This window comes from Mesoplodon mirus (assembly GCF_964341445.2).
Source record: "Mesoplodon mirus genome assembly, chromosome: 11".
Classification (NCBI taxonomy): Eukaryota; Metazoa; Chordata; class Mammalia; order Artiodactyla; family Ziphiidae; genus Mesoplodon; species Mesoplodon mirus.
In genome coordinates, this window is record NC_138987.1 from 55,596,358 (window position 1) to 55,620,147 (window position 23,790).

The window sequence follows — 23,790 nt, forward strand, 5'->3', positions numbered from 1 at the left end:
TTATAGCAATGCAAATGGTTCTTGTCTGAGAGAAATACAAATGATTTCTATCCTATGGAAAAGATAACCTCACAAGTTATGATTTTTTTGTTTTCTCTTGTAGGGCGTTAACCAGTTTTGTTTCTACCTAGCAATCTTTTTTTTTTTTTTTTTGGTTGCGTCAGGTCTTCGTTGCAGTGTGTGGACTTCTCTCTAGTTGTGGTGTGTGGGTTTTCTCTTCTCCAGTTGTGGTGCGCAGGCTCCAGGGCACTTGGGCTCTGTAGTTTGCGGCACATAGGCTCTCTTGTTGAGGCACGCGAGCTTAGTAGTTGCGGTGCACAAGCTTAGTTGCCCCACAGCATGTGGGATCTTAGTTCCCCAACCAGGGACGGAACCCACGTCCCCTGCATTGGAAGGCAGATTCTTTACCACTGGACCACCAGGGAAGTCCCTCTACCTAGCAATCTTATTCTAATATTTTTAAAGCACCTTTCCTGATGAAATATATCAACTCCTATTCCTCAAACGCTCTTTGCACCAGCTTTATCATTTTACTGGTTCCTTAGTCAATAAATCTTGGGCACATATTTTTTTCTATATTTATATGAGTCATGATTTTAACTTTTTTTTTTTAATTTATTAATTTATTTATTTATTTTTGGCTGTGTTAGGTCTTTGTTGCTGCTCAGGGGCTTGCTCTTGTTGCGGCGAGCGGGGGTTACTGTTCGTTGCGGTGCACGGGCTTCTCATTGCGGTGGCTTCTCTTGTTGCAGAGCACGGGCTCTAGGCGTGTGGGCTGCAGTAGCTGCAGCACACAGGTTCAGTAGTTGTGGCACATGGGCTTAGCTGCTCCGCGGCACGTGGAATCTTTCTGGACCAGAGCTCGAAGCTGTGTCCCCTGCACTGGCAGGCGGATTGTTAACCACTGAGCCACCAGGGAAGCCCGATTTTAACTTTTTGAAAATTATATTTTAACAAGGAAGGCATAGTACTAGTTGGAGCTGTGGACAGTCTCTTCTTATTGCTTCTATTTTCTCAGTGAATAAAGATGCAAAGTTATGAACTGAGTCAGAATGGAGGAAATTTGGAGGCTTTGAGGGTCCTGAAGAAGATATAAAAAATTTTTAGGAGAGTAGGAAAGTGAAGATATTAAGGGAAATATAGTATTACTGCTGAGCAATGGAAGACCCACTGGAGGTTAGTGGTGAATTTTAAGTGGATCTGTCAGCATGCCACAGCCATGCCTGCAGGCATGGGGTAGGTAGGGTTAGATTTAATCAGGTTTGAAGTTTTGCTAAGTGAGCACAACAAGGAAAATGGAACTAGGGATTTGCAGGTGTAAGCAAGAGTGTAATTATAGTGATGGACTATGGAAGGAGAGATGTGAGGACATAAAGGGGTAAAGGACAGTAAAAAGGTGGTAGGATCAAGGGCTTGTCAGTCTTATTAAGCAGAAGGGTTGTTGGATTGGTTTTCTCTTACTGGAAAGGTGGAGGTGGTGGTTGGATAGTGGGATGCTTAAAACTGAAAACTTGAAGTGATGGGGTCAGTGGGGTAGGGATACTTATTAGAGCTAAGAAGTAAATGGGAGTATGAAAAGAAAAGCCATAAGTGTGAATAAAAGGGAAGCGATACAGGATAGTAACTCAGGCAGGAAATGACACTATGGTGGTTTAGTAGTAATTTGTGTAGACAAAGAGAATTAAGGGTCAAGCAAAGGGGTTAATTAACAAAGCAAGTTCTCAGAGGCTGTGAGCAAGAATAAAAACTAGGGCACAAGTGGATGGGATTAGTATTAATAAAATTGGAGGGGACCCTAATGAGATAAGAGGGAGGATAATATCAGGTACAAGAAAGAAAGACATTTTGTGGAGGATAGGATGAAAGCTATTGGAGCTCAGGTTAAATCCTTTAATCCTATCACTAAATTAGGAATCTAGGTTATCTGCTAGGAGTGAACAGGTACATGTAGATTAGGAGCTTGAAGGATAGAGAAGCAATTGAGCATTTCATTTCTTGGGAAATGAGTAAAAGAGATGGATGAAAGAGTCATACAGTAGTGTGGGGTGAAGAAAATTATGAGAAGTTCAAGTCTTTGAGGAAGGTGATAGATTAGTTTAACTTCCTGTGTCTCTCTGTAAAAGTGGAAAACACAATGAGCTACTTATGTGGGTTAATTAACATAATTTACACAGGTTACAAAATTGATCACATAGAAATTTTGCTCATGTTTGTCGTGATAAGCACCACAGCAATGGGTACTTTAAATCCTTCTTGAGCTCCAGATCCAGATCCCCTTACTTACTAGACCTATTTGTGTGTTCTGGTGGTGTCCAAAACACTCTCTACTGGAAGGCCAAACACAATCTCACTTCAGCCTCACATCAGAAAATGGTATTTCCTATCATGATTACCAGCCCAGGCTCCAGAGATAGAAAATTCAGAGCCTTTTCATGTCCCTCACTCTCCAATCCAATTAGACACCAATTTCTACAGATTTCTACATTGTAAACACCTCTCAAATCTTGACCCTCCTATTAGGATTGCTCACAGACTGTTGTGAAATAAAATTCATATTTTATGACAAGACAAGAAAAATTTAAACAAAAAAATTCTTCCCTGCCCTTTGGCCTCCCCTCTCCCCACTGTGCATTGTGTACCTGTATCATGTGTTGACTAAACCTCCTCCATCAGGCAGGAATACCTGCTCAACCATAAAGAGGAACATTCTCCTAGCATCAGCAAGATAACTCCTTAAAAGATAGCGTTCCTTCTTGATCTTGTAAGGGGTCACATGACCCACCACAATGACACCTAGATATAGATTATGTAACCAATCAATAATACTTCATTTGATGCATAGCCCTCTGTCTCAAAAAAACATATATAACTCTGCCTTGACTTCTAATGGGCAGAACAGTTCTCAGAGCTTTCTGAGATGCTCTTCCTGGGTTATAATCCTCAGATTTGGCTTGAATAAAATTTTCCATTTCTTTCTTAGATCAACTGATTAATTTTTCATCGACATTGTCCAAAATCTTAGGAGGTTTACATATTCCAAATTGGGGCATAAGGGAGTGAGGCAGATTGGTTGTGTTCTAATTCCAGGCATAGTGGGAACTAGCTCTCCCAGGTCAAATTCTCACACACCCTCGGATGGCTAGGCTCTAATGGTCTTATAGTCTCCAGTTCCAATTTGCACAGGAGCACAACCTGTGGTATCATATCAATACTTGGAGCCTTGTCTTAAAATGCATCTTTAGCCTAGATTTCTTTCCTCAAGATGATTTCATTTTGGGTCTCAGTGTCCTTTTCTGCCACTGGGTTATTGTCAAGCACTCCTAGCTCTACCCAGACTGGACTCCCTCATGTAGACACTTGAGGATCTGGGTTGGAAGTTCTGGTCCCTTCCCACCCTAGGATCCTTATGCCTATTGATTCATTTCCTACTTCACTTCTCCACTTGGATGCCTAATGGGCTTCTCATCCTTAACATGTCCAAAGCAAACCCTGACCGCCCTGCTTCTTACAACCCTTAAACCTGCTCCTTCCAAAGCTTTCCTCATCTTAGTATCAACTCCATTTTTCCAGCTGTTCAGGCCCAAACCCTTGGAGTCATTCTTTTGGTTTTTTATTTATTTATTTATCTATTTATCTATCTATTTATTTATTTATGGCTGTGTTGGGTCTTCGTTGCTGCACGGGGGCTTCCTCTAGTGGCGGCGAGCCGGGACTACTCTTCTGTGGTGGCTTCTCTTTGTTGTGGAGCACAGGCTCTAGGCGTGCAGCTTCAGTTGTGGCACTCAGTAGTTGTGGCTCACGGGCTTAGTTGCTCCGCGGCATGTGGGATCTTCCTGGACCAGGGCTCGAACCTGCATTGGCAGTTGGATTCTTAACCACTGCACCACCAGGGAAGTCCCCCCTTGGAGTCATTCTTGATTGGTCTTTTTCTCACTACCCAAATCCAATCCATCAAAAACTCCTATCCAGAATCTGGCCACTTCTCATCATCTCCTCTGTAACTACCCTGGGTTCCTGCTCAGATTATTACAGTACCTGCTTAACTGGTCGCTTGCTTCCATTCTTACCTCCCTACAGTCTATTCTAAGCATGGAGGCCAGAGTGACTCTGTTAAAACAAAAGTCTAATTTTGTCATGACTTTACTCCAATGACTTCCAATCTCATTCAGAGCAAAAGCCAAATTCCTTATGGTGGCCTCTAAGGACCTACGCAGTCTGGACCCCACTCTCTCTAACCTTGTCTTCTACTGCTTTTTCCCTCACTCACACTCTCCAGCCATTCCCTCTGCCTGGAATGCTCTTCCCCCAGACACTCACATGGCTCAGCTCTTCCTTCAAATCAGAGAGGCCTTCTTTGCTATATTAGGTAAAACAGCACTCATTACTCTCCAGCTTTCTCACTCGGTTTTATTTTTCTTCCTGCATCGTTTCTCTTCCCCAAATGCAGTATGAACTCCTCGAGAGGCTTTGTCTTGTCCTTAGTTCCTAGTACAGTGCCCAGTGCACACTAAGGGCCAGATAAATATTTGTTGAATAAAACAAAGAATAATGTAATTTTGCATTTCTAGACAATCTTAACATTTTCAGGGCACTATATGAAGTAACTAAATTGTATAAGGAAGCTTAGAAGCTATATTTTATTTTACAATTGATGAAACTAAAATCCACTCTGTCAGTTGTGCTAGAACTAGAATCCAGATCTCCCAAATCCCAATCCAAGGATCTACTTCCGAGACTGTTCTAAAGAAGGTATTATCCTGCAGGTGGGGAAACTCCAATGCAGTACAGCTGGAAACCTTGCCAAAAGTCACGTTATCTACTCACACTAGAAATCAGAATTCCCAGTTCCTAGTAGTTATAAAAGCTCTGAGAGTTTACATGCTTGTCACTAAGGAGTCAATAAAGTCATTACTTCAATATTTTGTTATCCTAATCTTTGCTTCCCCTACCTACAAGTGTCTTTCCCTTTGTGTTTTATTCCGTCCTTGTCTCTAGAGATCAGGATGATTATGCTTGCTAAGTAAGTAACTGCTACTTTTTCTGACACCCGGACTTTGTCTTCTTCAGCTTCCATAACAACATGCTTGGGGTTAGGCTGTGTCTCCGTTCAGGCTGCTATAACAAAATCCCATAAACAGAGTGGCTTATTAACAACAGAAATTTATTTCTCACAGTTCGGAGGCTGGAAATCCAAGTTCAGGGTGCCAGCATGGTCAAATTCCAGCGAGGACCTTCTTCCGGGTTGCAGACTGCCATTTTATTGTAGTATCCTCAAATGGCAAGAGAGCTCTCTGGGGTCCCTTTTATAAGGGCACTAATTCCATTTATGAGAGCTCCACCTCATGACCAAGTTACTCCCCCAAAGCCCCACTTCCAAATACAATCACAGCGAAGGTTATGATTTCAACTTAGGAATTTGGGAGGATACATTCAGTCCATTGCAGGCTCCCTGGGCCCTGACCAGAGACCATGAAACCCCTCAATTCAATCAAGCAAACCAGCATCAAGGAAACAGTTTTCATAACTTGTTAGGTGACCTACATTCCAGGGTTTTTTTTCCCCTTTTGAAACAACTTTGGTTTACTATCAGTCATTTCAGGCACAGTAAAGGGGAAGAGCAGCCTGAATGTAAAATTTGTTTCTTTGTTGTGAAGACAAAGAATTCCCTCCTTCTCCTTTTCTTTTTCCCACAGTATGTGAACCTGGCTTTTTCCCTTGGGTTCAGTACAAATAAATAGAGCTGCTGAGGGAACAGGGTAAGCAAGTTGATTTTTGTAGTTACAGGCTGTTCCACATAACCCATTTACAAGGTCAGTAGGGACCACAGCTTACCAAAACAAAGATGTATGTAATTTTAAATGAGGAAGTCTTGATCGATCAGAAACAAGCAAAGACCTTCCAGGGTTTCTAAATGGTTTATATTCCTGACTATATTGGAACAAAATATGCTGGAGAGTAAGGAAAAAAGAACACAGACTAGAGGATCAAAATATTAAAGTGCTACAAAGATAGAGTTCTATGAGTGCAGCCCATGTCTGTTAGAGCTCTGTGCCAGCCTCTTTCCTTCACTGTGTCTTATAACTGAATGTGATCATTACAGGTTTGAATGATTTGGGGAAATAAACATGTAATTAAAGTTGTAGACATAAAAGTGGTTTCATATTAATGTTTTTGGAGAGAGGACAGTGGTTAAGAAATGGGAGCCTTAAAACCAGACTCCTGAGGAAAGGGGTGAGGATCCCAAAGAGGAAGGCTGGACTACAGGCAGCATGGGCTGGCATGTGCCTTTATATAAGTTACTTAACCCCACGAACCTCAATTTCCTCTTCTGTAAAATGGAGGTAACAGTAGTTTCTACCTCATAGAGTTATTGTGAAGAGTAAACAAGTGAAAGCATGTAAACTCTTCTGTCTGGGGATGAAAGCCCAGAGTGGTGACACTGGTACTAGAGGTTGAGATGCTGGGGTGGAGGGCTGGGTAGTAAAGGAGTTGGGGGCTTTTATAATCCAAGAAATAAAAGGACTGGAAAAGAAGGCGTTGATTGGGATTGGAGGGGCTAGGAGGTAACCCTTTCATAGCCCTGAAAGCCTGAATTGGGAGGAGAAGCCAAGCTGGGCTTTTGGGCTTTGGTTGGCTGTGAGGAGAGGATTCATCCAGAAGCCAGGAAATGAACCAAGCTCTGATATTTAAAAAAAAAAAAAAAAAAAAAAAGTCCTTTTTATGCCAGAACTAAAGAACTAAGAGAAATGTCCTGACTTAGGCTAGTGTGGAAGCAGGGGCAATGGTAAATGTTTAACAACCAGCTGAGAGTGGAGGTGAGAGCCTACTGTGTGCTGTTCACCAATTTCCATGGTGTAAATACATCCATCATTGTTGATTTCAAGCTGCCAACATGATGTCCAGCTGGCTCACAAAATTCCTAAAAATCTAACAGTTGGCTCTAGCAGGCTCTAACACACCAATGAGTAGGAGGACTAGAACAAAAGAATCATAAAGGGTTCAGATTAGGGAGCAGCCCACTGACTTGTAGTGGGAGAAACAGACAGACACTGGAAAAGACCAAATGCTTTCAGCCAAATTAAACTAACTTCCTGAGTAATATGAGACTGTTTTCATCTCTAAATTTCCTAACTGTGTATAATTTATGCAGTGATATTCCCTCGTATTGAGGTACTATTGGACTAATTAGGTGAAAAAAACAAATACTTAGTGTACTTGAAAACGGCTGGCTCTGTGTCCTGGGAGGAGGGGGAGGGGCAGTTAAAGACATACCAGAAAAAGTGAAATGGGAAAGATTATCCTGAGATTCAGTCTCTAAGTAAACCCCCCACCATCTCAGCTGCTGGCAAGAAGTTATAGTCACAGGGAAAGACGACTCTCAGAGGCCCTTCCACTTTGGGCTGCCTGGGTGCTTTTTAGGTACATGAATAAATAAAATTATTAAATAAGCATTGCTATAAATAGAAAAGATTTCCAGACTCCAGGATATGGTCTACTTACTGGAATAATAATGTAGATGATTGAGGAATATGAGTAGCTCTTTTTAATTTTCTGCAAGAGTATTTTACCTGTCTATCCTAAAGGGATAAGGGAGGAGAATCAAGGGAATGGTTATTAATTACAGGAAAGGTTAGAAAAAGCTTAGGGTAAGAAGGATTGGCTGTAGAATATAAAGTGGGAATACAGGGGAAACACAACCTACTCAGTTGCTTCATTTGGTCACTGTGAGGAAACGATCCCCAAATATTGTATTTTTAGGGACTATAAGGCAGATGAGAACAAACCAAGTGATATCTCAGTGGAAATAAGATGTGAAATTTCAGAGATGAAAGCCAGTCCTCTCTGGTAATCTCCTAGAATGGAGCTCGCATTTCACCTAAAGAGTCCTGATGGAAGAGAAGGCCAAAATACTGCTCCAGTCATGGGGGAGGAGAACTTCGAAAGAGTGTGTAAGCAAGTTATAAAGGTTGCAAATATTTGCAGAAAAAGAGCAATAAATGAAAATTAAAGGATCTAAGGATTATTTTTCCCATAAAAGAAAATAACATATGACCTAGAAGATAATGTCCTGCTCTTCTGTATTTACAAGGGGTAAAAAGACGAAGAAGAAGAAGAAGAAAACTGCCTCAAAATATACAGATGTTTTTAAATGCTTGTCATAAAGAAGGTGGCTGACTCTAACTGCAGTAAGGATAGCTGCCCTTTGGCAGTCTTGAAAGTCAGACAAATTCTCTTTTTTCTTGTCATGTTAGCCTTGCCTTAAGAAAAATTCAACAAGTGGCTTTTCTAGGACATCCTTTCCTTGTGAACTAGAGCCAGTAGCAGGCTAATGTAGGGCCAAGATGTAAAAGAGGGAACTGCCATTTTAGGCGTTTGTTCTGGGTTCCACCTCTTGTGGTTCAAGGTAAATTATTTCAAGTCTCAGGACCTTATTTCCCACAGTTCCAAATAAATACCCCTGTTAAAAACTTATTTTTGAAAACTCTTTCAAGGCACTATTGGAATAGAAAATATTTTGTTCTAAATTGCTATATGAACACAAAATATCCCCATGCCATTATTATTTGTAACATGTAATTTGTAATTGGACCGAAATAAATTCTTCAGTATTACTGGAATCCTAGTATAGCAATCATGAGTTAGACTGAAAAAAACCTAAGGTTTGGTTATATCTGAATTCTTTTCTCTTTACTGATGTTCTGGACATCCTATATGCAATGATTTAAAGCCCAAGCTCCGCATGCCTAGAGCCCGTGCTCCACAACAAGAGAAAGCCAGTGCAAATGAGAAGCCCACGGACTGCAAAGAAGAGTAGCCCCTGCTCACCGCAACTGGAGAAAGCACGCACGCAGCAAGGAAGACCCAACGCAGCCAAAAATAAATAAATAAAATAAATAAATAAAATTTAAAGCCCAGGCTCCCCTGGGCCAGAGTAGATATGCAACACTTCTTTCCCTAAAGCATTGTAAGACTCCAACAAAAGCCCCATGTGTAAGTATGTATCTAATGTACTCATAATTCTTAGAAGACCTGGACTGAATGAAGCATGTTTTTGACTTTGCTCATTTTTGTACAGCTCACATGTACAGCAGAAGTCTCAAGTCACAGTATTACAGAGTATTAGGGCTGGAAGAGGCCTTAGAGATGACCCTGTCCATTCCCCTCATATTGCACACACAAAGTCTGGGGTCCAAGGAGGAGAAATGCCTGTCCAAAGTGATATTGTCAAAAACGGCAGAGCACTGGCTCTGTTAATAACTCAACCTGTTTGTGGTGAATTCTGAAAACTGTCAACTAGAAAGTAAGCCTCTCCTCACTTAGTAATTTTTAGAACCATAAAGACCTGTTTACGTAGAGGTTAAATTTTTGTTTTGTTTTGTTTTGTTTTTTTGTGGTACGTGGGCCTCTCACTGTTGTAGCCTCTCCTGTTGCGGAGCACAGGCTCCGGACGCGCAGGCTCAGCGGCCATGGCTCACAGGCCTAGCCGCTCCACGGCCTGTGGGATCTTCCCGGACCGAGGCACGAACCCGTGTCTCCTGCATCGGCAGGTGGACTCTCAACCACTGTGCCACCAGGGAAGCCCCAATAGAGGTTAAATTTTTACCTGACCACCCAGGAAAAAGATTGCCCACCCCACCCCCCAAAAAAATCTAGTAGGGGGAAGAAAACTTAAATATGGATCCCAATGCTTAAAATGATTGTTTTAAATTAATTAATTAATTTATTTATGGCTGTGTTAGGTCTTCATTGCTGCACTTGGGCTTTCTCTAGTTGTGGTGAGCGCGGGCTGCTCTTTGTTGGGGTGCGTGAGTTTTTCATTGAGGTGGCTTCTCTTGTTGCAGAGCACAGGCTCTATGCGCCTGGGCTTCAGTAGTTGTGGCACGAGGGCTCAGTAGTTGTGGCTCGCGGGCTCTAGAGCGCAGGCTCAGTAGTTGTGGCACATGGGCTTAGTTGCTCTACGGCATGTGGGATCTTCCCGGACCAGGGCTCGAACCCGTGTCCTCTGCATTGGCAGGCGGATTCTTAACCACTGCACCACCAGGGAAGTCCTTAAAATGATTTTAAAATGCAAGAGGATGAATCTTCATCTCTAATTTTGTCTACCTCCACCACCTTAGTACCACTTAGTCCTTTACTATGTGTATGTATTCTGTATTATGTATCTCATTTAGCCTTCATGACAGTGTATCCACCTATGAATTATATATTATCTCCATTTTATAAGGGAGGAGATTTAGAGACATTAAGAAATTTGCTCAAGGACCCACAGCTAGAAAGCAAAACAAAACAAAAGCCAGAACCCAAACTGAAGTAATCAGGACTGCAAAGCCCTTAAACATAGTGTGTTTCCTCAGGGGCAATCTGCTTGAATATGAGGAGGTAGGGAGTTAGAGGAAGAAAAATAAAGGTACTTCGTTAATGAGTCATATGAAAACAGAATCTAAAAATAAAATGCCTATTATTTGAAAATTACCACACTGAACTATTCCCATCCAGGTTACTAGAGACTTCTTTTTCTTTTTTCTTTTTTTTTCACACACACACTGTATTTTATTTTTACAAGAGATAAATAAACTGACACCAAGCATTGTAAATGGATGACCACAACAAAAGCAACAATGACTGCAATTACCAAACACGAAGCACACTCACACTATGTCATAATGTTGACATTCAGTCTAGTAATCCTCCACTGTAACAGCTCCTTTACTTTGCAGTGAAAATTGATTTGTATATTTTTGCCTCTGAGTCATTGCGGGATTTTTTTTTTCAAACAGAAAGTCACAAAAATTATAATCATCCTCATCAGTTCACTCAATCCCATGTAATTAATTTTTTTCATCTTAGCACTTTTATGAATTCATCAGTTTTCCATTAGAGTTCTGAAAATGCTTATTCATTCAATTCAGCAGTATAGTCAGTTTTCAGAAACCTGTACTTGTCAGAGTCTTTTCCATGAATTCCTTGAAGATGAAACCCTTTTATAGGAACATTTTTGCAAAAGCATCAGAGTACACCCAGAACTGTCTGTAAATTACTAGTGACTTCTATGTGGCTAACTCCAGTGGTCATTTTTGAGTTCTCCTCTTGCTTGGCCTATTGGTAGCATATGACACTGGTGATCACTCCTTGCTTGGTTTCCAGGACCTCACACTCTCAGGTTTCCTCCTAACTCATTGGCTGTTCCTTCTCAGTGTCCTTCATGGTGTCTGCTTCCTCTCCCAGAACTCAATCCTTGGTCCTCTCCTCTCTTATTTCTATAGTCATTCCCTTAGTGATCTCGCCCTATGTCATAACTTTAGGATGGCACTTAGAAGTATATCTCTACCCAGATCTCTCTCCCTTGAGATCCAGACTTTCATATCCAGCTATGTCCTGGGCGTCTCCACCTCTACGTGGACATCAACATCTGGACTTAACGTGACCAAAGACAAACCACTCATGTTATCCCCCTCCAAGCCTACCCCATTCCCAACATTTTGCATCTGTTGATGGCAAAACCATCTCTTATTCATCCAGGCTAAAATCCTGGAGTAATCCTTGGCTTCTCTTTCCCTCACATGTGAGCCTTCAGGAAATCATTCTGGCCCTATCTTCAGAATGTAGCCAACTCTAACCACTCTTTGCCACTTCCTCTGCTACCACTCTGGTCTGAGTCTCCATCATCTCTCAAAAGGATTACTGCAGTGAGTTATCATCCTGCTTCTACCTGTGCCCTCCTATAATCTATTCTCAACACAACACCAGAGGGATATTTAAAAAAAAAAAAAAGGTAGTCAGGTCATGTCCCTACAATGTTTTGAACCCTACATAGGCTCCCCATGTCAGGGTTAAAACCACAGGACTTTGTAGTGGTTTACATGAAGCTACAAGATCTTGTTCCCATTGCCTCTCCAACCCTCATCTCCTACTATTCATCTCTTCCAGCCAAGCTGGCCTCCCTGCTCTTCCTTCCAGGAACACTCTTGCCTGGGGGCCTTCGGTGCAGCTGCTCCATGTTCTGGGACCACTCTTCTCCCAGGTAGTTGCTTTGGCTAGTCCCTCAGGACCTTCAAGTCTTTGTTCAAATCTCACTTATCCTTAAGGCTAACCTTGACCATCTTGTTTACATTGCAACCTCCTCCCACATTCTCCCCTCCCAACATTCTCATTCCACTTTACTTTGCTTGTTTTTCTATAGCACTCTTCACCTTCTAACAAATTATATAGTTTACTTTTTTGTGTGTGTGTGGTATGCGGGCCTCTCACTGTTGTGGCCTCTCCCATTGCGGAGCACAGGCTCCGGACGCACAGGCTCAGCGGCCATGGCTCACAGGCCTAGTCACTCCGCGGCATGTGGGATCTTCCCGGACAGGGGCACGAACCCGTGTCCCCTGCATTGGCAGGCGGACTCTCAACCACTGCGCCACCAGGGAAGCCCCTAGTTTACTTATTATGTTCATTGTTTGTCTTTCTTCCCTATCCTCCTCTAGAACATTCACTCCATGAGGCAGAGATCTGTCAGTTTTGTTCACAAACTTTTTTCCAAGCACCTAGAAACTGTGCTAAATATATATTTGTGGAATGAATTAAAAAGTTTGAAAGCACTAATTAAGACTAAAATATCTAGCAACAGACTGATATGCTAGTTATTCCAGATTTCAGAATATCCTGCCACACAATAGGTGCTCAATGAGCATTTGATGAATGAAGGAACTATGTACTGTAATTTGAAAAGGAATCTCTGCACATATTTCCACAGCCTCCATTTTGTGTGTATGAGTTGGAGTGTATCTTGACTTCTGCCTATTGCAGTATCCAAAACCTATTTTGCCTTTTTCTACTTCAGGAAAAAGCCCTGTAACATATTCTACTATTCAGTCACTTTTGGTTATCTTTCTTTCTTTTCTTTCTTTCTTTTTAATTGAAGTACAATGTACAATGTACAAAGTACAATGTTGTGTTTCAGGTGTACAGCAAAGTGATTCAGTTATACATACATATACATATAATTTTTTTTTTAGATTCTTTTCCCTTACGGGTTATTACAAAATACTGAGTACAATTCCCTGTGCTCTACAGTAGGTCCTTGTTGGTTATCTATTTTATATATAGTCGTGTCTATATATTAATCCCAGCCTCCTAATTTATCCCCCCACTACTTTCCCCTTTAGCAACCATAAATTTGTTTTCTTTGTCTGCATGAGTATTTCCATAAACTCTGTCACCCAGAGATGGCTGCGGAATTTAAGAGCTAGGATAACATGATGAAGCTGCAGAGAAAGAAAAACAAATGAAATAAAGGACGCTTCTGAGGAATAAACTGTTGCAGGGATGGTCAGAGTGAAACTGAGCAGCACCCTTTGGGGCCCTCCCAGCTTCAAAAGCCCGTGTCCCCCGTTTCTTATTTGTAGAAAAAAGAAACCCAGGCCTTTCCTGAGTTCCAAAGAGCAGGCCCAAGCAGTTATTGATTAGGACAATAGAGTCACAGGACACCTAGTTCCTCCTGAAGGGATAAAGATAACAGCCTGATGCATATCTTTGAGTTGTTGTACAGAAACTAAGACCCCCACCAAAGTGGAGGATGGTAGATACAAGCCAACCACAAGCACATAGACCCCAGACTGGTTGGAATCAGAAGGCTGAGATTCCAGAAACATAACCCTTTTACCTCACCACCTACCAATGAGAAGAAGGTCCAGGAGCTGATCAAGCAACCTACGACCCTCTTCCCTAACAGTCTTTATTTATTTATTTATTTGGCCACACCAGGAAGCTTGTGGGACTTAGTTCCCTGACCAGGGATTGAACCCAGGCCTCGACAGTGAGAGCGTGGAGTCCTAACCACTGGACCACCAGGGAATTCCCTCCAACAGTCTGTAAATGCCCTTGCCTGGAAGCAATTGGGTAGTTCCAGTCTTTCGAGCACCAGCCATCTGTTCTTGCTTAGCCCTTGCAATAAATCTACCTGTGCTCCAAACTCCCATGTTCTGGTTTGTTTGGCCTCAGTGTGCCTGGGACACAGAAACTTGGGTTCCATAACAAGAGTGGTATATTTAGGATGAGGTAGTACAAGGTAGTGAGGGCCCAAGCGCAGCCCCACCACTCCAGCTGTGTGATCTTCAACTAGTTTAATTCCTCTAAGCCCTAGTTTCCTCATCTGTAAAATGGGGATAACTCACAGGGTTTGTCCAATGGATGAAATGTGATTAATATAGCCTGAAAAACAAACAACTCTGAATAGTATGCAATCGAAGAATAAAAGCTAATATAATGAACTGAAAAACAAAACAACAACAACAACAAACCTGCTTTTGCACCAAGTGGAAGGAGGTTGCTGTTAGGAACCACAAGGTTCATTTAAAAGAAGGTAAATAAATAAGTAAATAAATAAATAAATAAAAAGAAGTTAGGAAAATGAATAAAGAAAAGCAACAGGGCTTCCCTGGTGGCGCAGTGGTTGAGAGTCCGCCTGCCGATGCAGGGGACACGGGTTCGTGCCCCGGTCCGGGAAGATCCCACATGCCGCGGAGCGGCTGGTCCCGTGAGCCATGGCCGCTGAGCCTGCGCGTCCGGAGCCTGTGCTCCACAACGGGAGAGGCCACAACAGTGAGAGGCCCGCGTACCTCAAAAAAAAAAAAAAAGAAAAAAAAAGAAAAGAAAAGCAACAAAAAAGGGTGAGAAGTGCTCGCTTCGGCAGCACATATACTAAAATTGGAACGATACAGAGAAGATTAGCATGGCCCCTGCGCAAGGATGACACGCAAATTCGTGAAGCGTTCCATATTTTTATAACAATGAAAAATTTTTTTTTAAATGGTGAGAAAAAGGGCTTCGGGCCGGTTCGTGGTAATTAGGACCTGGAATGGGGAGCCAGGCCTTCTCTCTTGGAAGTCCCTCAGCTGCGAGGGGAGCGGGCGCCAGGGCCCCCCGTCGGCCGGGCCCGGTGGGAGCTGTTTTGCCGGGCCGCCCCTCCAGGGTCCGGGGTCTGAGGCCCCGGGGGCGGGGCAGGCAGCGGGAGGAGCCACGCTCCTGGGGCTCCCGCCGGGGCTCCCTTTAACTCGGTGCCTTTTTTCGCGTAGGCGTTGCCCCCTGACGCCTCCCGCACCCACTGAGAACTCTGCAGACGCTTCGCCCCCCTCCTCCTTCCAGTCACCGTGTCCACCCCCCTTCCCACCCCACCGGCCCATTCTCCGGCCCCAGGATGCCCCCTCCCCTTCCGGGTTCTTCTGGCTTGTTCCGTAGAGTTCGTTTCGAACTTTTGAACCCACCAATCAGCGCCATGCACCCCTCCTCTCTCCGCGGGCCGGGTAAAATCGGGCATCCGGCCGGGGACCTTGGGCTCGGAGGCGGGGCCGCGGAGGCCAGGGCGGGTCCGGTGCCCGCCCTTCCGACACGTGGCCAGGGTCGGGGTATATAGGATCCCTCTTGGCCGCCTACCCTCTCACTACTTCTCCCCCGGACTCCTTGGTAGTCTGTAAGTGGGAGAGCTTCGTGGACGTCCCCTCGCCTCCTCCAGCCCCGCAGAACCCTACAAGTCTCAGTCATGGTGAGTGGGGTCCCCGGGCGGTGGCGTTGGGGGGAGAGTGCGGAGTCCGAAGGGGCGTCGGGACCCCAGTCCACTTGGGGCCACGTTCCGGACGCCTCCAGGCAAACTGGATTCTGGGGCTTCCCTGGTGGCGCAGTGGTTGAGAGTCCGCCTGCCGATGCAGGGGACATGGGTTCGTGCCCCGGTCCGGGAGGATCCCACATGCCGCGGAGCGGCTGGGCCCGTGAGCCATGGCCGCTGAGCCTGCGTGTCCGGAGCCTGTGCTCCGCAACGGGAAAGGCCACAACAGTGAGAGGCCCGCGTACCGCAAAACAAAACAAAAAAAACAAAACAAACTGGCTTCTGGTGGCCATGCGGAAAGCCGAGTTCACCCGGGAGACTCCTCTTCCGGCTCGAAGACGCGGCTTGGGCACTGCCCTCGGTGGAAGTGAAAGCCCATTTATTTGATCCTAGATGAAGGGCACCCGTCCCTCCAGGGCCCGCTACCGCCCCAGGAAGGCCAGGGAGCCTTCACACTGGCTCCCAAGGTTGTGAAACCTGAAAATCCCTCCCATTTCCCCAAATGATCTCACTTTCCCACTGCCTTACGCACGGGACCCTGGAGCATCTCGTGTGCTCCCGCACGCTAGGTGCAAACATTTCTAGGCGTCGCCTCTCCAGCGCACTATGACTCACTGCTGAGTCATCTGTGGCCAGACTCTGGCGAGCCAGACTCTGGCGAGAGCTTTCAATTGCACCATCCTCACCTGTTGTCGGGCTCTGGGGAGCGCTTCCGTTCGCACCCATCCTCACCTGTGGCAGGGCCGGGGTGGGGTCGGGGGAGCGCTTCCGTTCGCACCAATCCACCTGGAGGGATGTAGGCAGGCTCCTCCTTTGAAGGGAATTACTGTCACGTTGTTTAATCCTGCATTTCTCGTGTTAATTTAGTGGGGTGTTTATAGCTGAAGCTTTCTACTTACAGGTTTAAAAAAAAAACAAGTCCGTAAAGAGAGACTTTCTTACAAAGTCACAGAGTAAACTAGTACTGACAAAGTATTCTTAGTTTTAAAGAAACCTCAAATTACACACAACTTGAGTATTTTCTATATAGCTTCCAGAGGTATTGGAAACAAGTATCTGAGGAAATATCTGTTGGAAGTCTACCTAAAGTAGGCCGTGTGTATCAATTGTTTCAAAATAATATCTTTTTAAAAAGCAATGCAGTGAATAAATAGTTACCTCTTTAGGGACTACCACAGTTATCAAACGTCTGTATGACTGTAACAACTTGCTTGAGTGCTTTTTACCAGGCAAGACCAAAAAGATACTGGTAAAAACGTGTTTCAGAAAGTAGTGGGGTAAAACAACTATACCCCCCAAAAAAAAGAAGAAAAAAAAAAAAGTAAGAAGTGGGACTGTTTAAAGGGCAGGAGATCAGCAGTAGCAGCAGACCTATTAAGGCATACACTGGTTAGATTAATAGTTTTTTTGGTTTTTTTTTTTTTAAACAATGGACAGGGGCTGCTTATCCAGTTAAGGCTATACTAAGTGACTCCATCATCGGTGTCTCACTTCATCTCCCGAGTGGCCAGGGGAGAGTGGAGGGCAAGCAGTGGCCACAGTCTAAACCATACCGTTGCACAATGAAAGAAACTCAGAAGGCTTCAGTAGAAATGCTTCATTAGAATGACAGGATCATCTCAGATACTTTATCTCCTTGGGGCCTGGGGCTGTCATGGACAGATCTCTGGTTCTCTCCTGCTTTCTAGGGCTGTGGAATGTCCAAAGTCCAGTTAAAGGTAAACATGATGCAGTTTTAAATAGTCATGGGTTCATTAGAACAAACAACTCCCCTTTCTCCCACGGCCCTAGAGCTGGGCAAGTAGAGGCAGGTAATAGTGAACTTGCTGATGAGGTCAGCAGACCATGATTGTTTTATGGGGAGTGTAGGTGAGAAGGAGGGGACCATAAATCAAAGGGTGAGTGATTGGGGGTTTTATCTTGGGTTATGAAGCTAAGCCCTTTGAGATCGTAGGTGGTGTTGAATTTTCTTTAACGAGATTCCTATTAGCAGTTTTTAAAAACTTGAAACCCTCTTATTTGGAGAAAATGTAATGGGAGATATTTGGTGTTGATATTTGAAAGACCTCAGTCTACAAAGCCGCTAATCTGATTTATGATGGAAATACAATAAAAATCCTTTTTTTTGTTTTTTCTCTTAAGTCTGTGGGTGTAGATTCTATGTTCACTGCCTTATTTTACTAAGCAGAAATGAGTTTGGTAACATACTAACATCGTTACATTTTTGAAATTATAGACTTTTCCCCCACGTTGCCAAAGATATATGTACGTTCTACTAGAAGACAGCTAATTTCTTAAACTATTAATAAAGTCTTGGTGACACTTCTAGCTTTTATTACCATGTGTCTCCATCCCCCTCCCACCTTCCCCACCACTCTCCCCTCAAGATGCATTGATAGTGAAGGAAAATGTTTTTCCTTAAGATTAAATTCTTCCACAGGGTTAAAAGGCTGCCTCTGACCACAGTTTTTAAAATACAGGTCACTGCTGCTTATCTGGTGTTTTCTCCATGAGTCATTTGGCTGTAGTTTGCTGGTTTAAGCTGGTTTTAAAGGGAGAGTCAGAAGCTCTTCTCTTTAAAGAATAGGATTAAAGAGGGACGAGAATGAGCTCTAGTTACACAATCATACAGAGAATGAATCAGCTGGAAGAAGGAATTTTGCATGCCTTTAAGGAATCAGAGGCACATTTCCCAGGAGTTGGGGAAAATCTATTGCTAGAGCAGCTTGTGTCATTCTGAAGGTAGAAACCTGACCTTGAACATCTAATGTGGCTACAAAGCGAAGGTCTGGTCTCTGGTCTTGCCTAGTAGTTCATTAACGTATCTGTGGTTTTCCAAAGCATTTTCTCTGAGTTAGGCTGTTGCTTGTGAAATAGTCCCTGGGCAGGAGTGGCCTCCAGAAAGGTGCTGATCTCTTCTGAAGGTTAATAGTCATTTATGGTGAATCATTCCGAAATGTCCCATCTGATGTGTCATATTCTGACATTTCCTTTCTTCCTCTCACAGCGTGAGTGCATCTCCATCCACGTTGGCCAGGCTGGTGTCCAGATCGGCAATGCCTGCTGGGAGCTCTACTGCCTGGAACACGGCATCCAGCCTGATGGCCAGATGCCAAGTGACAAGACTATTGGGGGAGGAGATGACTCCTTCAACACCTTCTTCAGTGAGACAGGCGCTGGCAAACATGTGCCCAGGGCAGTGTTTGTAGACCTGGAACCCACGGTCATTGGTGAGTTGACCTCAGTAACCCCAATGAGATCCCGGAGGTCTGGGACAGGAGGTGTGTCCTGGGGGCTCCATTGATGCCCTGGGGTCGAGCAGACTTGTGCAGGTTGTTAGTGATGGGTGGCTGCTTCATTTTCCTTTTCCAGATGAAGTTCGCACTGGCATCTACCGCCAGCTCTTCCACCCTGAGCAGCTCATCACAGGCAAGGAAGATGCTGCCAATAACTATGCCCGAGGTCACTACACCATTGGCAAGGAGGTCATTGACCTCGTCTTGGACCGAATTCGGAAACTGGTAAACACAGTACTTTATTTAAAGTGGATGAGAGTTTTCTCTTACAGTTTTGAGAGACCAAACTGCAAAATCATTCTTTGCACACTAAAATGAGCTTTATACTGCCCACTAAATAACTGGACTTCTAAACCAGATGGTCCTGAGTTATGGGACAACTATTTGGGGTGGGGATAGTGTTCTTTTGCCTCTTTCTGTGTCTTACAAGGCAGATTTGGGCAATTGCTCATTTAGTGAGGGCAGTTTACCTGAAGTCAAGTGAGTACCAGGACACCTTAACCGTTTTACTGACATTTAAGACCATTAAACATCCTTGTTCATATTAATCAGGCAGCTTCCCAGCTTCAGGCTGAGACATCCCTTTTTAGGTCACCTTAGTCACAGTGAGTAGGTGGCTGACTGACATGTAACTAATTGATCAAACTCATAAAAATTGGACTGCTGACATGTTATTACAGAAAGTTCATAGTGAAAGAAGCCAGTGTAACACTGACTAGAAATAGCTGACACTGGAAACTTCCAACAGCACTGAAAGTGGAGTCAAGGGAGCTCCCTTGTTACAGAAGCAAGTATAAGTCATTGGAACTTTGAAAGTATTAAGATATAATCACAAAAAAGCAGTACCCTCGTTTTTCTACTAGAGCTCAGGGCAGTGTGGACTGGCCCTGTGGCAGAAAAATCTAAGGCAACTATTCACATCGGTAAAGTTGCTAAGTGTTCTGTTCGGATCATTTTAATTAAGAGTCTGGCAGTCAGATGACTCTGCTCCTTAGGCATGTGGGCAGCTTGTAAGTAATTAAAAATCAAGAATGTAGGCCTGGGTGGAATAGCTTGTCGGGAAAATCACATTATGCTAAGCCCAGCAACAACTGGTCTGTTTTAAAAAGAATGGCCTTACATCATTCATTGCTTCATACTTTTTCAGATGTTTATCATAGTCTTCCCAGCAGAACTGGGCTAATGGTTCCTATGTTTGCAAATCAAGCTTCAGCTACAAGTACTGACTTGGAATTCAGGACCTGCCTTTAGGGACAGGTAAACCTAGTAAAAGCCATTGAGGGTTCTGGAGTGAAGTTCATTAACTACCAAAACAATTGCATTTGTCCTTGGTGTTATTACTGTGTCCACATGAGGCTTAATGGGTGAAATTGGTAGACTAGGGCCTGCCCTGGCATTGATCTCATTCAGAGTATGGACCCACAGGAGAAGTGAACTAGGGGCTCGGTAGAGAATGTCCACAATCTCTGAGCACCTTGAGAAGTGAAGACTGTCAACAATACTTTGTTTGAAATGACAAAATCATCCTTTCATACAATGGCCAGAATAGCTCAGTTAAGTGGCGGAAAGCCCCAATGACACAAGGACATGGAATTGTGACAGTGAATCAATCGCCTTTCCCAGAATGAATAGACTTTCTGATCACTAGTGTTTGCTGTGCCGAGCACTGTTCCAGATACTCATTTAATTCTCAACAACCTGAAGTAGGTTACTATTCTCCTCATTTAATAAACGAGAAAACTAAGATTGAGAAATGAATTTGGTCAAAGTCACACGGCACGGAATGGGTAGAGCCAGATCCAGACCTGGCCTCCCTCCAGCACCGGGGCACTGGGGCTTGGCTCTTCTGTTGTGTTCCAGCTCAGAAAGCAGCTTCCAAAGTCTGTAAGACATCCACTGTATGGGGCCGGTGGTCCCAGGCCTGCTGTTGGTAGCTCTCCAACTGATAAGAGGTTGCCTTTGTTCTGCGGTCACAGCAAGGGCACCAGAGGTTGCCCTCCCAGTCACCAAAACTGGAGCCCTGCATCCATTCCAGACCTCATGATTCCTCTGCCTGCAGAAGTGAAAACAGTTCATTTAAAATAGCCTTTTAACAGATCCCCTCCCTCCAGGTCCCAAGAGTTGGTTGTGAAAAGTTTCTCTGAATCACTTAGCACTTAGAAGCTCTTTAGGACTGCTTTCTTAGCAGATATTGTTTAGAAGATTTTTTTAAAGATCTCCCTCAATGTGATTATGGATTCAGAGAAGTCATTGCACCTTTCACCAAGGCTAAAATTAAAACTCCTTTCTTTTGCAGGCTGACCAGTGCACAGGTCTTCAGGGCTTCTTGGTTTTCCACAGCTTTGGTGGGGGAACTGGTTCTGGGTTCACCTCCCTGCTGATGGAACGTCTCTCTGTCGATTATGGCAAGAAGTCCAAGCTAGAGTTCTCCATTTACCCAGCCCCTCAGGTTTCCACAGCTGTAGTTGAGCCCTATAATTCCATCCTCACCACCCACACCACCCTGGAGCACTCTGATTGTGCCTTCATGGTGGACAACGAGGCCGTCTATGACATCTGTCGTAGAAACCTCGATATTGAGCGCCCATCATACACTAATCTTAACCGCCTTATGAGCCAGATTGTGTCCTCCATCACCGCTTCCCTGCGGTTTGATGGAGCCCTGAATGTTGATCTGACAGAATTCCAGACCAACCTGGTGCCCTATCCCCGCATCCACTTCCCTCTGGCCACATATGCCCCTGTCATCTCTGCTGAGAAAGCCTACCATGAACAGCTTACTGTAGCAGAGATCACCAATTCTTGCTTTGAGCCAGCCAACCAGATGGTGAAATGCGACCCTCGCCATGGTAAATACATGGCTTGCTGCCTGTTGTACCGTGGCGATGTGGTTCCCAAAGATGTCAATGCTGCCATTGCCACCATCAAGACCAAGCGCAGCATCCAGTTTGTGGACTGGTGCCCCACTGGCTTCAAAGTTGGCATTAATTATCAGCCTCCCACTGCGGTACCTGGTGGAGACCTGGCCAAAGTACAGCGAGCTGTGTGCATGCTGAGCAACACCACAGCCATCGCTGAGGCCTGGGCTCGCCTGGACCACAAGTTTGACCTGATGTATGCCAAGCGTGCCTTTGTTCACTGGTACGTGGGTGAGGGCATGGAGGAAGGAGAGTTTTCTGAGGCCCGTGAGGACATGGCTGCCCTTGAGAAGGATTATGAGGAGGTTGGAGCTGATAGTGTTGAGGGAGAAGAGGAAGGTGAAGAATATTAACCTGTCTGCTGTAATTTTACACTCTTGTCTCGGGACTGTCTTATTTGTGTTCTGTGGAGCTGCCCATTGTGGCCCTATCTTGTCAATAAAAGTGATATTTCTGTTTTCAGTGTCAAGCTGTATCATAGTAAATATTTGCTCTGGTTATTCAAGCCCAGTTTGGGATGGAGGAGGCTGGCAGTTTCCATCTTATCATTTGCTCAGTGTTTCAAGTGGCTTCTGTGTACTGTGCCAAGGGGTGTGTCTATTTCACTTAGACCTGAATTGATGACTGGTTATAAAATCATTTTGTGAGGCAACAGGCTCACATTGGGCCAGTGTTTTTCAGACTTCAATGTGGATGTGAATCTCCTGCAGATCTGAATCTGTAGGTCTGAGGTGAGGCTTCAGATACTGCCTTTTTTCTTTTTTTTTTTTTTAAAGCTCCCAGGTGTTCTTGGTCAGCTGAGACCATATGTGGAGTAGCAAGGGGTTAGGTAAGATAGCTAATAAATGGTGGAGCCAAAATTTGAGTCACCAGCCAGGCTGCCGGAACTATTGCCATCATTATTCATAAAATATTGGAGTCATATGGGAAGGGCTTGGAATTGTGCTGATTTATCCCATACTTAGCCAAAACCTACAATGGTAGATAAGATTGTGCTTTAAGAAGTTACTGCTTGGGGACTTCCCTGGTGGTCCAGTGGCTAAGACTCCGTGCTCCCAATGCAGGGGGCATGGGTTCAATCCCTGGTCAGGGAACTAGATCCCACATGCCACAACTAAGAGTTCGAATGCCACAATTTAAGATCCCAAGTGCTGCAATGAAGACCTGGCACAGCTAAATAAATAAGTAGAAGTTAACTGCTTGGAGAAAGTGGAGCAGGCCGAGACACAAAATTACAGTAGTCTCAGGTTGTTATGGTGTTGGTCCTTGACCCAGTGTATGTCATTGGGAATATTTGAAGTAGGGGAATAATAAGGAAAACTGAAGGAATGTGTGTGTAAGAAAGATTGGAGAGCTCCCTAATTCGGACCCTCTTCCGAGAACCTGTTGGAAGCAGTGTGGTTCTTGAGTGGGGGCAGGAGGCAACTATGAGAAGATGAGGGTGGGGGAAGAATGCACATGAATGTGTGGGTGGCTGGAGAGCTTGGTGATTGGTGCTCAGGGACCAGTGGTGTGGCCTATAAGGTTGAACCAAGCAATGAAAAATGACAAGGATGATCAGAGGGCCAGGTCATGCCGAAGGGAGGAGCCAGCTTTGGTGCTTAGGTGCTGGCCTGAGAGGGGGGGCCAAACAAGTGGCAGGAGCTGGGGGTGGGTGCAGACCTGTTCACCTGAGCTTATTCTGATGATGCTCCTTTACCATCTTTTCCTCCTGGTGTTTTCACCCCTTACCCATTGCTCACCTCTGCCCCCTTAGTCTTTAAGGAGAGCATTTTATTTTTTAAAATATTTATTTATTTATTTGGTTGCACTAGGTCTTAGTTGGGGCAGGTGGGCTCCTTAGCTGTGGCATGCGAACTCTTAGTTGTGGTATGCATGTGGGATCTAGTTCCCTGACCAGGGGTCGAACCCAGGCCCCCCTGCATTGGGAGCGTGGGGTCCTATCCACTGTGCCAAGGAGAGCATTTTAAAAATGAACATTCTGGGG

General features: G+C 44.4%; 1 protein-coding gene across 1 annotated transcript; it reads left to right on the top strand.

Moving 5' to 3' along the window:
- Positions 1 to 15,381: 15,381 nt before the first annotated feature.
- On the top strand, positions 15,382 to 22,272 carry LOC309812677 (tubulin alpha-1C chain). Its single transcript, XM_082636607.1, has 4 exons — positions 15,382 to 15,529; positions 18,597 to 18,819; positions 18,962 to 19,110; positions 21,182 to 22,272. The coding sequence occupies exons 1-4, from the start codon at positions 15,527 to 15,529 to the stop codon at positions 22,154 to 22,156; spliced, it is 1,350 nt and encodes a 449-aa protein (XP_082492733.1). The 5' UTR covers positions 15,382 to 15,526; the 3' UTR covers positions 22,157 to 22,272.
- The last annotated feature ends 1,518 nt before the right edge of the window (positions 22,273 to 23,790 follow it).